Source organism: Varanus komodoensis, unplaced genomic scaffold (genome assembly GCF_004798865.1).
Source record: "Varanus komodoensis strain SLA01 unplaced genomic scaffold, ASM479886v1 scaffold1, whole genome shotgun sequence".
In the NCBI taxonomy this organism is placed as follows: domain Eukaryota; kingdom Metazoa; phylum Chordata; class Lepidosauria; order Squamata; family Varanidae; genus Varanus; species Varanus komodoensis.
Genome location: NW_025335268.1, coordinates 2,631,277 through 2,648,103, shown reverse-complemented (window position 1 = coordinate 2,648,103; position 16,827 = coordinate 2,631,277). Strand labels below are relative to the sequence as shown.

Below are 16,827 nucleotides of genomic sequence, written 5' to 3'. Positions count from 1 at the left end.
GATCATTAAGAAAACAAAAATCATGACTATGGAAGAATTACTCAACTTTATTGTCAACGATGAGGAAACTAAAATTTTGAAAGATTTTACATACTTTGATCAATCATCACATCAAAGGAGGCTTCAGCAAAATTACACTTATGTAGGACTTTTGAATCCACAATCCTTGCTTCCATATGAAAAAGCTTAGATCAGATTCTTGGTGTTGGAAGGCAGGCTTGATAGAATAATCTTATTTGCAGCTTTATGGATCATCAGAAATTTGAATCTGGCTGCAAATCAAAGACTATACTTGTTCAGAAAACTGGTTGTTTCTATACTTTTTGACACTTATCTCCATGTGTTGATTTGTTTTTCTACCTAAAACTTACATGTATACAGACTGTGTGGATGATATGAATTCTGGAAAAGGTGATACTTGTGTAGGTTCTGTGTGGAGCCTTGACAGTATGTGACATTGCCAGGAGGAACAATAGTTGTGACTTTATTACCCTCAATTATCGTATGTAGAAATGTTGTCTGAACAGGACTGTTGATAGGACATTATATAGAAGTTTAGTCTTCAGTATCAGTTCTAAGCACTGAGTTGTCATAAGATGAATGCCCATTTTTCATATCTCTGTCGTTTACCATCCTGCAACCCATTCTAATCAGCAGTTGGAAAAGTAACTAATGGAATTTACATAGGATCTTTTGCTGATATTAATGATAAAGCAGGTTTACCGGTTTATTTGTTAATTTCTTGAAAATAAATAACCTATTGAAGCATGACAACGTATTTAAGATTGTGTCCTTCCAGTACCTTTAATACTTTCACATTAAATACATTAAAGAAGACCAGCTGCAACATGGAGTGACCAATAGGTTGAGATATATTAAATGGCCAGTATTTTTCTATTTATCACTTCCAGATTGGAAAGTGGCCATTTTTGTCCTGATAGCCTTACTTGGAATGAACTTGTTTCACTGAGATCAAGCAAATGTCCAGCTGGTGTGTCAAATTTTATTGTGATGTTCAAGAAAAATTTAATTAACAAGGTCTTTTAAAAATGATTTAAAAGACTGGTTGATTCCCAATTTGCCGATTGATGCTTATTATCACCAAGATTAACCAATAGCTTTATCAGAATTGAATTTTTGATAGATATGATGGGATAATGGGAAGAAAGCTAGTGGTAAAGTTTTCTAGCCACAAGAGAAGACTCTGCCCTGATCTACTTAATATGCTACCTTTTTTGTAACCTGGAAAACTAAGACAGTCCAAAAACAAAGATATTATCAACATGCCCTCAAACATATCTTTATTAATGCATGTTTAGAAAAGCTACCCTTTTGCTGGGAAAGCTGGAGTGAAGAAACAATTCAGTAACCTGCTGCATTATATTTTTAAAATGCGTAAGAAACCTTTTGAGAAACAGGCAAAGCTTTCATTTTGGAAAAACTCTGGATTCATAGTGTGCTTTGTAAAGAGTTAAAGGATTTCCATTTACCTGCAGCACATTTGATTGGATGCAGTGCTGGCATGATATTTGTGTGCTTTCAACATTTACTTGATCACTTCTTTCTGATATAATTTTTTTATCCACTTTTATACTGGTAATATTAGGAGAAAATATACTTCTGTCCTTCCTGACATGGTGTTTAAAGTAAGCACATAAAAGGAGCAGATGATAGCCATGAAAACCTGAGTAATTATTTTCTATGGGGAATCATCAGATATCACGGTTAGAATCTGGGACTGATGCTCACGTAAATACTCCTACTGTCTTTGCTGCCAATGGTGAACAGCTGGTGGCTGAGAGCAGATAACCATTTGGTTATTGTCTCTTGCTCATGTGTCAAAGCAAAAGTGAATATTTAGACATTCAGGGGGCATGACAGGTCCATCTGTGTAGGTGTTGCCGTGCAAAACCTGCACAAACAGAAGGATTGTCAGGACTGAACTGGCACAAGGAAAGGTGCTTGTGCAATGTGTGAGCACTTCTCTACCCTTCCTGATTTCCATTGACATAAAGACTGATCTCGTAGTAACAGAATATTTAAATATTCCTACACTTAATATTTTAAGTATAAATGAGGATGGTTGGATTTATACATGGCCAATACAATTTGGTGTCCAAAATGTGCTGAGGAAAATCTGAAACCTGAATTTGCAAACAAATGCCCAAATCTTACTTACGTTTGACAACATGTTTATCCATCATTTATTTGTCAGAGTTTCAGTATGAGTAAGAAACAGTTTTCATTGGCTTTGTGACAGTCATTGAAGCTATGCTATTAGCACTAAAAGGCAATCAAAGAATTTTAAAAGTCTTTAAAAGCAATACTTTAAAAGTGGAGATTTATGTGTGTATCCTGTAACAGTGTAATTTTATGCATGTCTGCTCAGAAGTAAGTCCTGCTGAATGCAAGCAAATTTAGGATTGCAGCTAAAGTTATATAATGGTCTGTATATAATAAACCTTTTTTCCATGAATCTAAAATATGCAATCCTACTGGTTATCCAGTCCAACAGTACATTTGTCTCTATTTTTAATGCATTAGGAGTTTTACTGTAAACAAATAAACTCTGATCTGCCATCCAAAATGACACACAGTAGGCACATGATTCAATTCTGGGTTAAGTAATTTACTACCGTTATCTATAAATGAGGTCAAAATGTTTTTGTAATGTTGTTTTGGAACCTTCAGCTACTGGGCAAGTATGGAAGTAAATAGAAATGAATGACATGTCACTTTTTACCAATGAGGAACTCAAGATTTCTAAGGCTGCTTGAACAATCTGTGGCAGAAGTGATACTTGAACCTGCCCATACTGCTTTTGGGCCGCATCCCCCAACATTTTAAGTATGAAAGATTGGCATGTCTTAGAGAGCCACCTTTACACAAGAAAGAGCATCCTATTTGGACTCAACAGAACATTTGATTTACTTTTTTCAATCTTGTATCTTGCATCATAGTTTGATTCCAGTTGTGAATAAATAGATAAAAGTGTTTAAACCATCACCAGAATGCATACACATATAAAAGGTCCAGTAAAACAACAACTGAGAAGCATGAGTTCGCTAAATAGATGCCTGGACAAAAAAGCAGTGGTAACTAAAGCAAACTGGGCAAGCAACTTGCAGAAGAGAATTCCAGAACTAGGACACCCCTGAATAAATGTCCCTCTCCTTGCTCTCCACCTGTTTTACATAATATTAAGTAGTTTCATACAGTAACTAGCAGTCCTTCGGGTATGTTGCATTTTCCCTCCCTTGTCTGGCTGATATTTGCAGGGAAACACATCGCTCTAAGTATATCTTGCCCTAATCTCATTGTGAGGCCTGTGCCTCATAAGGCTCATTAACAGCTGGATACCTCAGTCAATGGCTAGTAGCCATGATTGCTGCATGGAAGTTTCAGATTTGGAGGCAGTATGCCATTGAATGCTGGACTCTGGCAAGCAATAGAAGGGAAAGGCCATATTGCCTTCAAGGGCTGAAACCTACCCAGCAACATTCTTCCGATTTTGGGGCATGGGGGCAAATTCTGTTCCGTTAATGAATTTTACACTTTTGCAGCTCTCTGTGAATGAAACTCAGTTACCTTCTAAAATCTGTACTTTCCCAAATTTTGCAATGAAATTCTTCTTGTTGTTATTTATTACATTTCTATACCATCTGTATCTGAAACCCTCTGGGTGGTTTACAACAAAGTATAAAAACAATAACATAATAGATAAAGCACCAACAAGAATTAAAAACTAATTTAAAATAGCATAAAACATTTAAAAAATAATAGACTAAAAAGACCTGGCCAGGAATAAAAGAAATGCACCTGGAAGATTGTGTCAGGCCCTTGAATGACCATGGAGGTCTTTAAAGGCCTCTGAAAAGAGGGCTGTATTAATCTGGCACTAAAAAGATGGCACATTTGGCACCAGGTGGGCTGCCCAGATGGGAGGTTGTTCCAAGGAAGGGGGCCAACCACAAGAAAAGGCCCTCTACTTAGTTGCTATGCTCCAAGTCACTTGAGGGGTTGGCACTCAGAAGAAGGCCCCCAGAGGTTGAGTGTGGTATCTCAACAAACAAACTAGACAGAAGTGTATATCAGGGCATGTTCAAAACATTTAAAAATGCAGTCTGTTAGGAAAAATTCTTGATAAAGTTGTGTACATTTCACAGACATGCATATAGAAATACATATGTTAGAACAAATCCCTACAGAAATGCATGTGCATTTGTAAAAAAATATTATTAAAGTTTAGAGCAAATAAAACTGGAAGAATGTTCAGAGTTTGAGAAAAACAAAATTTATTATTAGAAACATATGAAACTGAAATTTACAAATTTATCCAGTCCTGAAATATGTGCCGATATGCATTCATTGCATAAAGTTATCATGCTACTTTTCATGGCCACATATACAGCTTTCTAGCTGTTACTTTTTTTTCTCCTTTTGACAACATTTATTTGGTCAACTTTCCTTGATTATAACTGAAATACAATTAAATAAATTCTAAAGAACATTTACTTGTTTCTATGCTGTCCAATAGTTGAAGTTCTTTGGACAGTTTACAATAGCATATAAAATTTATTAATACTTGTAGAAATTGCATGGTTTGCTTATTTTTATGCAAGTTTTTTATTCCCCATTTTTATTTAACTTTTAAAAAAGCAGTCAATATGTCTGAATTTCCTGTAGTTTGGCAAGGGACATATTCCAATGAAAACCATATGTTTTGCCTGTCATATAATGGTTTTTAAGCACAATACTCTATCACAGTCTTAAAAACCACCCATAACCAATTAACTGGTAATTAGTGGTGCATTAGATTTTTCTTTCTCTATTAAAAGTAAAATACGCAGGCTGTTTGCCTCTGGTTTGAAAATACACATTGCTTTGCATGCAAGTACATAAAAGTCTGTCATTGTGAATGGGACCCAAAGTGATTAAACAAGCACTCTTAATATGTTAATTTATAATTTTAATTACAGCAATCTTGTATATATAGTCATTAGTGAATACTAATATAAATATTTTTCTGCCTTTTTATTCATAATGCATAAACCAATCATTCCCTTCCTTCTCGGCTGTTGCCTTTTTTTGTTTCATAATACACTCTTTGTTCTTAGTTATGAATGCATTTTGTTCATTCCTGTCTTGAATAATCCCTCATTAAGCCCATCACTTTCTGCTCCATGCTAAAAAGAGGAAATTATCATGCAAATATGGCATTCCATATTGTGACTGTATACAGGCATGCATTTATACATATATACACTGGGGCACAGACTATGAAATGCCACATTTACTATTGTGTCTCTCTGTGTGTGTATACCCACTCACAGGGACACAGAAAGAGAGGGAGAGGGAGAGGGAGAGGGAGAGAGAGAGAGAGAGAGAGAATACAGTATACATTGGATGCCATACTTCAATTAGTCTCCTTTCTTTGAATTTAATTCTACTTGTTGTTAAAATACTGACTTGATATATGGACTCCTGAATTTGAGGCTGCTGCCAAGAAGTAGCTCAGGGTGGGGGAGAGAAAAATCAAAGCTTCCCCGGGAAACTGCACTAGAAAAACTAAAATGAATTGGTTTCACCTTTGACTGAAGCTCTTGAATAGCACTGGAGTCCTGTGATGATTTTGCTTGGTTAATTATCCAATTATTTATTTCAAGAAAATAAGCACTGTGCTACAATTAGAAACATGAAACATAATCTGAGAAATTTGGAAATGACAGATGACTTAAATAACTCCCGAGGTAAACAGGATCTGCTCAGTGTCTTCTCCTGCCAAGTCCTCTGCAGCTACAGATTGGGTGCTCTTTGTGCACCACTGTAAGAGCCAAAACTTATTTGTTTGTTCTCCCCAAAGGACATATTTCATTCCTCGGGAAATTGCACAAATTATGCTGTTGCCAGTATGTCAAATTTTCATGGTCTTTAGGCTGAGTTTAAGTTGTATTTCTCTTGATTAAAAGCTTTTGGTTCAAAGCAATACTTTTTAATTGCCTAATGATATAAGTCAGTTCTTAGGAAAGAGCCATGCATTTAGGAGTTCATTTGCAATATAACTGAAAAATTCATTGCATGGCAGTAAAACAATTTACTGTTAATTACAAGGAGAAGAATTTGCTGTACCATGCTCACAGATTGCCATGAATCATGCAGCACTCCTAGAGATTTATAACAGATGTGTAAGTGGGATGAATTAGCAGGGTTTAATAACAGAGACACAAATCATGCAGACTTCAAGGAGCTTTAATTGATATACTAGAATGTGACGGGCATGAATCACTCAGCCATTCAACAGCACTGTAACATATGGTCAGCTCAATATGCTGCATCTTAAATCGGTTGGTGAGTCGTTGGTTGTCCCATATGGTGGAAGCAATATATTTTTCAGATTTTTTTTAAAAAACCCATTACATTGATTTTATAAAGAAATATGATTTTGTATGCTCATAATAAAGTGAACTCTTAAAGCTTGTTATGTTTATTTGAGGAATATTTTATGTACAGATTCTGAACACTGATTTTCCTGAATGGTATGAAAGAGGTGATTCAAGACATACTGTTTTGTATTGGAAATGGGTAGCTTGAATCCCGCTGTGTATAGGTATGCTGGCAGTATAACCAGTGCAGTTGCTGTCCCAAAGAGGACACCCTTGCCAGAGGGTGTCACCTGGCAGCAAACCCAGATGTTTCCACTCCTCTACCCACCAGTTGTCCAGTGGCCCTTTCTTTTCACTCATCCCTTTTCTTTCTCCTAAGGGACAAAAAATGGTATTCTAATGGAAGTGGTCAGAGACAAGCAGCTAGTGAGGGATGGGAAGACTCCATGGCAGGAGACTCAATTTCTTGACTAGGCAGTGTGATTAGCTACTGGATTTTGAGTTTTTTATTGCTTTAATCTTTTAAGGAACTGATGACAGCTACTTGTGGAACTGGTTTGTTGCTGCTTATTGTTGTTCTTTTTCTTCTTTATTTAATTTATTGTTACTGAATATGGTTTAATGAATTAAAAATTCCTTTTGATCATTATAAGCTATCCTATACTTTTTTGAAACTGAAGGTCAAATTGTTACAGCTTAAACAAATAAATGCAAGTTACTGTTGCCATTTGCCATTGTAGCCCATCAGATACAACTATCAAGTTCTCATAGGAAATTGCTTCTCAGACATTTCTTTTTCTCAAGATCCACCCCTATTCCACACAATTGGAAATGTTAATGATCTGCCTCACAAGGTTATTTTGAAACTGAATAGCAAAATGGTGTACTTTGCTTTGCTAACTTGTTAGTTATAATAAAAACATTCCTGGGATCTTATGCACTATAACATGTCCTAACAATAATTAAGATGCTAGAGTGATGAAAGTAAGTGAGTGACTTCCAGTTCAAGTCAATCAGCACAAGTGTCCAATTGCACATTTCCTTACAAACTGAAATTGTGCATTTCACAGGAGTTCTTTTTTTAAAATGGGCAATTCCTCAAGTAGCTCTTCAAAACATTAGGGTTCTAATTAAAGATGCAAAGCATAAATAAAACTGTACCCTTGTGACTCTCGTTCCAAGTGCTATCAGACCGTGTTGCTATTTAGGGTTTTAGTACAAGGAAAACCCAAGGAGCATACTGCAAGCTAAAGCCAAGAAAAACCCTGTATTAAACATACTACCTATATTTCATTGAGGGGTTCCTTCTAATATAAAAGCATGAAGGAGAAGTGGACCGGTTAAGGTTTTGTAACTGCAATGCAAATGCATTTTTATTAGCCTTAGAAACTGACAGGCTGTATAGGAAAGCTTCAGCAGCTGCATTAGTAAACCTGACAGATTTGCGAAAAGAATACACTATCCTTAGAAGCATGGCTGCCAGAATTTAATGTCAACAATTAAAATTTATTTTGATCCTCACCTAGTGTTTATTACTGTTTGTATACACAACAGACCTTACTAATACAGAGATGCACTATTAGATGGAATTACCATCTGTTCGCAGTGAAATGCTGGCATCTGTCTTAGCTTCTAAAACTAAAATGATATCGTTTCAAACAAAACAAAGTTAACTGCGCTTTACTCACCACCAATTATATTTTTCTTTCCTGTATGCAGATGTGTGTGCATGGGCACTTGTGTGTGCACACACACGTGCGCGCGCGCACACACACACACACACACAGACATGCACACAGAAGAAACTTTTTTTTTAGTTACCTGTGTAGCAACATCTATATGCAATACATCTTTAACACAAAATAGTATGGACCATCTGTTTCACTGGTTCTTCTAGTGCTCTCTGTTACACAGCAGAAACAAGAGTGTCTAAAATAACACTATAGCTTTAACATATATATGCTTTATGTTATCTAAGAAGAAATTTTTAAAACCTACATAATTAAAATATTTAAAACAGCTCAGCCTACTAAAATATAGTATGCTTTGACATGTGTTTTAACAGACTAGTGTAAAATTTAAATAGGAAAAAATATGGTGTATTCTTTTGACAAAGCTGCTACAGGTACTACTGTGACCTCTTTAGCAAGCTTATACTGCGGCTTTTAGTCCCTAGTAGCTTTATGGTAGAATTCAGTGATGTGGAGTCCTCCAAAGCAGATTTATGATCTGAAGTTTTCCAGTCTGAATTGTTGACTGAAATGCACCCGTTTCAGCAAGGACTCTTCGCTGGGTGTATCAGCACACACCAATTCTGAATCACTAAAGACATGGTAGTTACAATAATAATGTTACACCAAGATGTTACTTTCTGAAAGGTTGTGTTTCTGTTCCATATATCACAAAATAATAAATTGTGTCATGCTAGTGTTTAATGCATGTACACAGTGCATTAACTGAAACTGTAGTACATTTATTTGTGCTACAGTAGACTTCAAAATGATTAAAAAATCAATACTTTCCTGTCAGAGAAGCAAGTGTTACAATGCATTTAAGTAGTTAATTGCACAAGCCCCATAAAAGCTTCAGATTTGGGTAGCAAAGATGCTATAATTACAGTGCAGGCAACTCTCATTTATGAAGGGATGATTTCTATGAGAGATGTGATTGTTGTTGTCAGGAAGGGTTGGTTATGTGTATTCATTTCCAAAAGAATGAGTATTTCTGCTTTAGCAACTCTACACTGAACCAGGGGACTCAACCTCGGCACTCACATTTAAAATGCTGACATAGACTGATTTGCTCCAAAGGTGAAGTTCCCATTGTAAAGCCATGTTTTCTTTTGATACCTGTGCATTAATACCACATTTCATTAGTGCTCTGCTCTACTTATGCAAGGAAGGCTGGTGACCTCACGCTGCACTACTTCAATTTCGACACAGTAAATTTCAAACATAGCAGTATGATACTAATTAGATTGTGAAGTCATAAATGATGTCCAAGCAAGAATTTACAATGCACAGCACGGTTGGTGGGTTTTTGTCTCCCACCATTCCCTCTGCCAAAAGTAATATTTTATCATGTTGTAGGAAAAGTAATAGCAACATACTACAGGTTAATATGAAGAAGCAAAAGAAATGCTAATGGTCTTGCATGAAACAATGTTTAAGGTGTTGTTACTCATTTATTACAAAGATTTTTGCAGCAAAATCTTGCCACAACACTGCAAAGGAATTTTGGAGATGCATATGTTAATATTCTCAAAAAGAATGTTGTGCCTATAATCACAGGAAAACCTGTACTTGATCTATGCAACATACTTGCCTAATACAAAAGCACGGTCACATGATAGATTTACAAAGTAGTGTTTTCTTGGGGTACTGAGTGGGTAGAGTAATATTGTGATTGTGCAATAGCTGTATTGAAATTAACTTCATATTGTAGCTCCAATCATCTTGTCAGCAAGCGAGCTGCCCCAAGATACAAAAGCCTGAATTTTATTAATAAAGTTTGAAAGATGATTGCATAAACAATATAAGTGGTCTAGGACAGCTGATATATAGTTGATGTACTTCATTACGTTTAGTACAGATTTGTACACTCTAAGGGGGAAGAACAAAGGTCTTCCTGCTTAACAAGCTTGTCTATGCAATTTAGAATACTAGTCATAAAAACCCCATCGATGCATGATTTATAGATATGGCAGAACATCTCTGAGTAATAGTCATTCATAGGCATGATCCTTCCCTGCATACTTGCACTTCCCTGGACTGAGAGATCTCCACAAGGCTCAGCATTGCTCCGTTTCTTTGTTTCCTCATTGGTATTTAATTATTATCCTGTTCATGGGTAATGCTATGAACTAGTATAGGGAATGGATGAGCAGTTCATGTTACCCACCACCTATATGTTGATAGCACACCCTTGCTATGAACGACTTTGCACACATACCTGGCTACTTCTGGCACTTATCCCTCCAATTCATGCTGTATGAACCAGCTTGAAAGTTTGCCTCAATTCAAATTCAATTTTAAATTCAATTTACCTTGTGCTTTTTGAGACTTCACAAGATGGTGATATGCCATAGAGAAATTCCTCAACTCAAATGGAAGCTTTATTTCTCATTCTCAATATTCTTAATTATAATCTGCTAATTGTGCTGTATTTTTGTAGATAAGCTATGTTTAAATTCTGTACTAGTCTGTTTAAATTATGTACTATTGGTTATGTCCACTATACAACTCAAGCCTGGCAACTTGTAAGAGTGCATCGCTCCTTATAAGCCTGCCCAGGTTAACATCCTTGGGAGAGACATTTCTTTCTGCCTGCCATCATTGGAAAGATGTTTGCCTAGAATGTGATAGAGAGCTTCTCTTAGGCTCTTGAACTCCCTGTCAAGGAAAGCAAAGCTTGCTCTATCTTTATTGTCCTTCTTCCAACAAGCAAAGATATTTTTATTCAGTCAGACTTTGGGCTTTATCAATTAAATGAATATAAATAAATGAATAAATAGAAACATTCATCTTTCCTTTAGGACAATATACATAAAACTCCAAAATTTATTCTGTAATCTTTTTTTCTATTTTTCTTCTTCTGCTTTTTATATGAATAGCACCAGGAGGACTAATTGCCCCTTCTGCTGAAGGAGTAAACAGCACAGTAATAAAGATAAGTTGGGATGAACCTAAAGAACTTAATGGGCCTCCTCCAATCTATCAGCTGGAGAGAATGGATGCATCTTTAGCAACATCAAATGTAACTGTAATAAAAGGAATTCGTTTCCCAGGAAATGGATATTATAAATTTCCAAGTTCTATTCTGCCAGCAAATGCATATTTTACAGGTAAGGAGCCTGTGGTTGACACTGTTTACTGAAATGCCTCCTGTTTAGAGTGCAGAGTGATATTTAGGATGCTTGTGGAAATGACCTTTTCTCTGGAACAGCCATTCTTTTGCTGCTATTTACAATACTTCCATAAGACGATCCAAACTAAGATCTATCTAGTCCAGAGTTCAGTTCCTGCAGATGCCTAAATAGTTTCCTATGCAAGGCCATTAAGCAGAAAAGGAGTGCAAAACCATCCACCAGTCTTGTTCCCTTGCATCTGGCCTCCAGAAACGCGCTGGAGGTATTATGTAGATGCCATTATAGTCAGGTTTTCCCATTGTATTTTAGTATTTTCTGATTAAACCCCAGTATCATTCTGGGTTCTATTCAGACCTTATTGTTGCAAATTTTAATGATATGCCATTGTAATACTACCTGTACAAAGTGAATTCACTTTTTAGGGGTCAAATGTCATTTCATCCCTCCTTTTTGGGCATGAGAAGCCCAGGATACTATTCCAATCCACACTGGGGTCCTCTGAATGTTCCCTTGCTAGTTTATCTTCTCAATGGTAGGAGAAGGGCCTTCCTTTTAATTAGTCATTTTTTCACTTGTTTCAAATGGCAAATAGGAATCTAAATAGCAAAATGGTGATTAAAAAAAACAGAATGGGGGGAAATAGTGAGCGAAACAATAAGTAAAGCCTCCCTACCTGGTGGGAAGTGAAACTGGCCTTGGATTGAAACCATTTAGAGACCCCCATTCAGGGAGCCAACAGAGCCTATTAATCAATAATAACCTAGTCAGATCAATAGGAAAAGATAAGCATGGTCTGAGCTAACAAACAAAAGGCTCTCAATTAGAATTGGAAGTATCTTTTATCATTGCTACTTTTGAGTATGCATTGTACTCACATGAGGAGTATGTGCAAACCATGGGGAAGGGCACTGGTGAAAATGTCCTGGAACAAGTGGTACCTGCAACAGCGTGTGGCTATTGGGCATCCCCATCCTCTAACAATTGTGTTCCAATCAGCCAGCCATGCTGCCCTCCAAGACAGCATATGGGACTCAAGCAGACTCAGCCCCCATATTTGCATTAGTTCCCTTTTCCAATTGATGTGCAGAATTCACAGCTCATGGACCACTGAACACTGTAGTCCTTATTGGACTTGTTCGTATGCATGTGTTGCAGGGGGACAATTTGATTGTAAAAAAAAAAAAAAAAGGTTTTCTACCTCTGCAATAATGCGGGGTATTCGGAATATGTTGATTCTCTTGATTTTCTCTGTCTTCGCTTTGTCTCCAAGTGAGTTGGTACTAGGGATGTACAAATCTTGTTTAATCCATTCCATGTGTGCTTCACAAATTGTCAGCCACCTTTTGCTGAAGTGTCTGTTCATTGATGGAATTAGCTTCCCCTGCAACTTTGGCAAAGTATGCAAAAATTTCCACAACAATTTATGTAACTTATGGCTGCTATGCAATTTAAGAGGTTTGAGATATGCATAATGTGTGTCTCTGTGTGTGATTTTAAATGGATCCATAGTTATATATTTTCCAGTAACTTTTGTATGACTGAATCTGCATACTGAAAAGTAACAAAATGGTCTGCAAGTCTGTAACATTCATGTGACTCAAATAATGCATTCTTATTATTCTTATTATTACATAATGAGTCAAATTAATAGAACTCCAAAGTCATTTGAATTTGGTTTCAGATTTTTCTGACATCCCTAGTTGACTTTAGAGTGCCCGAGTTCATAATTAGAATAAATAATGTTGATATTAAATTAATTAATTAATTAATTAATTATTTTTTCAATTTATATCCTGCCTTTTTCCTACAAAGGGCTCAAGGCAGCTTACATCTCCTCTTCCATCTAATCACCACAACAACAACCCTGTGAGGTAGGTTGGGCTGAGAGTCTGTGACTGGCCCAAAGTCACCCAGTTGGCTCCATGGCTGAGCGGGAACTAGAACCCAGCTCGTCTGAGTCCCAGTCCCATGCTCTTAACCACTATACCACACTGACTCTCCTCACCACACAAATTATGTGTGGAGCATTGTTTTGAATTCCATTTTTATCCAGTTATTGAAGAGCACTGCTTCAGGTGTGCTGATTGTGGAATCATCTGTAGGTTGAAATTCTATGCATACTTACCTGAGAATAAGTTTCACTGAATAAAACATGAGTAAATATCCATAAGACTGGATAATAAATTACGCAAGAGCTACTGGATTTCAATGAAGTAGAAATGTTTATGATGTTAAAAATGATGCTTTGCAAGTGTGGGCAAATGGAAAATGACTCTATTGGGGGGCAATCAGAGTAAGCCTACTTTGCCTGACTGCTTGTCCCTTAACCTAGTGCAGCACGTAGCAACCAGGAAGGAACATCCAGACATGAATGCCCATGGCCCATGCACTGGCAACCCCATCCTGCTTGCACAGAACAAACGGACTAGCTGCAGGGTGCTGGAGCAAATGTGGCAGTGCAAATACTGCACTCTGCACACACAAGTACACAGCTATAGTACATAAGCAACTGTTGGAAGGGATCTCATCAGAGGACACAGCTCCCCCTGCACTTGTTCTAAAACCACCTCTGCAGGTCAGACTCTGGAATGACTAGTTTGGAAGAACAAAGTAGCAGCAAAGATCATTATTAGGGAAGCACATATTTAATCAATGCCATGTACAACCTTTAATACACTATGACTGAAAGCTGGGGGAATAGATGAAGTAGCTGGAATATTTTAAGGAAGTGTCTTCTGCATCTTGCTCCCTCTTATCCTGTAGAGCTGAGTTTGCACACCTGGCTCCTCCACCCCCCACCAGCTTCAGTGGACATGTGAATACTCGCATAGTGAGTGTTGACGCCTTGCAACAAGCATTCTGACCTGTGCTTTGCTCTCCTTTCATTGACAGTGACATGTCCCACTATGAACTATTGGCTGGCCTCAGTAAAGAAAGGATTGAGACCTCCCTTCATTTTTTCTTAGAACTTTTTTTGGCTAGAATTGTGGCCTTGCACTTAAAATGAATTCACATTTCCTTCTTGAACAAGACATTTCCTTTCTTCCTTCTTCCTAATCCCAAGAAGCCTAAAGATAGGGTGAGAGGGGAACTGGAAACACTTTGAAAAGGAGTGATCCAGCACAACAAAGTGAATTGTGCTTCTTTGTGACAAAACATCTTAAGACATTTTCTAATGTGCACAACAGGGACTTATGCTACAAATATGCCGAGCTGACCCTGACCAGGCTGTGTTACTGTGGTAATATTTTTTTTTTCTCTTAGACAGGAATGTTTTTGTTAAGGCACAGACATATTTTTTTTATCTGCATGAAACATTTGCTTTTTTCTATCTTCTCTTTTCATTGAAAAATTCAGATTTATTTAGGCTTTTGTATAAAATACCTACGATTCCACTAAAGAATGAATTTTAAATGGACCTCTTGGTAGGCCTGCTATACAAGATTTCATTGGCATTACAACATGGTTCTAAAATCATCTTAAAATGCTCATTGCCAAAGTATACATTTATTGCCCACATTTATCAAGAGTCAGCAGCTTCCTCCTGACAGTAAGCACAGATAGCAACAGGTTTGGGTCTGGGTTTGTCCTGAAAAAAGGGTCTCTAGGGCTGTGGAAGCAGCGTGCGAGTGGTCTTCTGAGGGCGGGACCAAAGTGAGCATTCCTTGAGCATTGCTCCATGCCATTCTTATTTTCCCCAGTGCCCTAGAGCAACACTACATCATAGGAATTGCAGGGAATTGAAAAGGCATATAGAGAAAGCTGCACCAAGCTTGGGGGAAAAAATTAAAGGGGGTCATGGCCCGTCTAAGTGATGGGCCCTGTCAGGGCTCTGGAGGCCCATCAGCTGCCCAAAGATGCCAGGTGCTGATGGTTGAATCTGGGTGTCTATTACAGCAGCAGAAAAGTGTCATGTTAAATCAATGACTGCAGCAAGACAAATGCCTGTGCTAATGCTAAGCCATGCTCACAAAGATGCTCTTTCGGATATTTGTAAGGGTTACAAGAGTCACACAAAGGTACAAAGGCCAATTTGCTGGATGTATTCAAAATCAAATTTCAGAACAAAACCCAAACGAACCTCAAATCCTCCAGTACTTTTATTTTAAGAACTTTTGTTACTTCTTTTTAATGTCTCATAATGATCACAGTAATTTATTAATAAGGGTCGGGCTTTCACTTTTTAGAGCAAAAACAAAACAAATATGTCTTCACTGTCTACAGCTAGTATTTGATTGCTTGTTTGTAACAATAGTTATAATTGCATATGCTTTGTAAAATGTCTCTTTCTAAGCGCCCATTCAGATCTTCTCAGGGGAAGAAAAATAAATTTGAGCAAGGAGCTATAGAACTTGCAGAGGAACAAATTCTATGACAGTGTGCAACTATGAAACAATAGCTTTCTATCCTGAGATGGTGCATTTGATCTTTAAAAACAAACACTTCTATGGGATGGAACATTAGAAGGAAGGTACACTCTCTAGTCTGAAAAGCTGCTTCACAAAGTGTTCTAGTGACTCATTTATTTAGGAAGAAATTCAGCTCTGCACATGTGCAAAGGTAATCTCTGTATAGTTAGCATGTCCTAGAGCTGAGCCTTGGTGCAGAAAATAATTGCTACACTGCTTTTTTGAATCTGTAGTGCACAATCATCCCTCTACCTCCATGGGCAGCATCTGTGTTGCCCATTTCTTACTGAATTAACTACAAGGAAATATACTTTAAATAATTTGCCCCACATGATGTCCACATGAGGACTGAAAAGATTAATCCAACATCAGTTTTAACTGTATCATTCTCTGTAGATAGCACTGGTTGCCAGTTGGTTACTTGTAAGATGGAATAGACTTACAGTTACATAGACTTCCAAGGGGTAGATAAAACTGGAACTTAGATCCACTGAGATACAACTTCATGCCATATTCAGTTTTCCTAAGTGGTAAATCTAGGAAGGGTGTTGCTCTTGACAGCTGCAGAATCTTGAGTAAGCATAGCTGGCTGGGGAATGCTCAGGGTTGTTGGACTCTTTTGTCTAAACGTGCATGCATTTGCACCTTACTGTGCAATTTGACATGTGTCTACTCAAAAGTAAGGCTCAGTGGGGCATTCCCAGATAAGTGAGTATATAAACTTTGCAGCCTAAGCCTACAAGCCTGTTCACACTTCCCTTGCACTTTGGAGCCTACTTCTGAGTAGATGTGACTAGGAAATACTGGGAATAAAAGAAGCAGTTATTCTTGGCACGTTTCAAGGCCAGGGAGACTTGAACTCTTCACAGGAGGAGGAAGAGAAGGAGAAGCCCTGAGAAACAGGGCCTCTAGATATCAAGAAGGAGAGGATGGAGGGGTATTTCAAGGTTATCCTCTCCAGGTGTTCAGGCAGACCCTGAACCATCTGCAATGCTGGGAGGGGGCATGGAACAAGAGCCCCAGGAGCCAGACAAGCCTAATATGATCCTTGACACCATGAGGTGGCATTGAGAGAGAAGGGCTAGCCAACTAGAGGGGTGGCATACAGCTAAGAGAATGGCTTGCCTCCAGAAGGGCCCTCCCAGAGTGGTGGGGTCCAAGGTTGCTT

General features: G+C 37.7%; 1 protein-coding gene across 1 annotated transcript in view; it reads left to right on the top strand.

Moving 5' to 3' along the window:
- Positions 1 to 16,827, top strand: part of USH2A (usherin) — a 579,889-nt gene that overhangs the window by 126,870 nt on the left and 436,192 nt on the right. Inside the window, exon 20 of the mRNA XM_044449731.1 lies at positions 10,996 to 11,226. Within this exon, the coding sequence (XP_044305666.1) occupies positions 10,996 to 11,226 (231 nt within the window). The remainder of the gene's footprint in view (positions 1 to 10,995; positions 11,227 to 16,827) is intronic.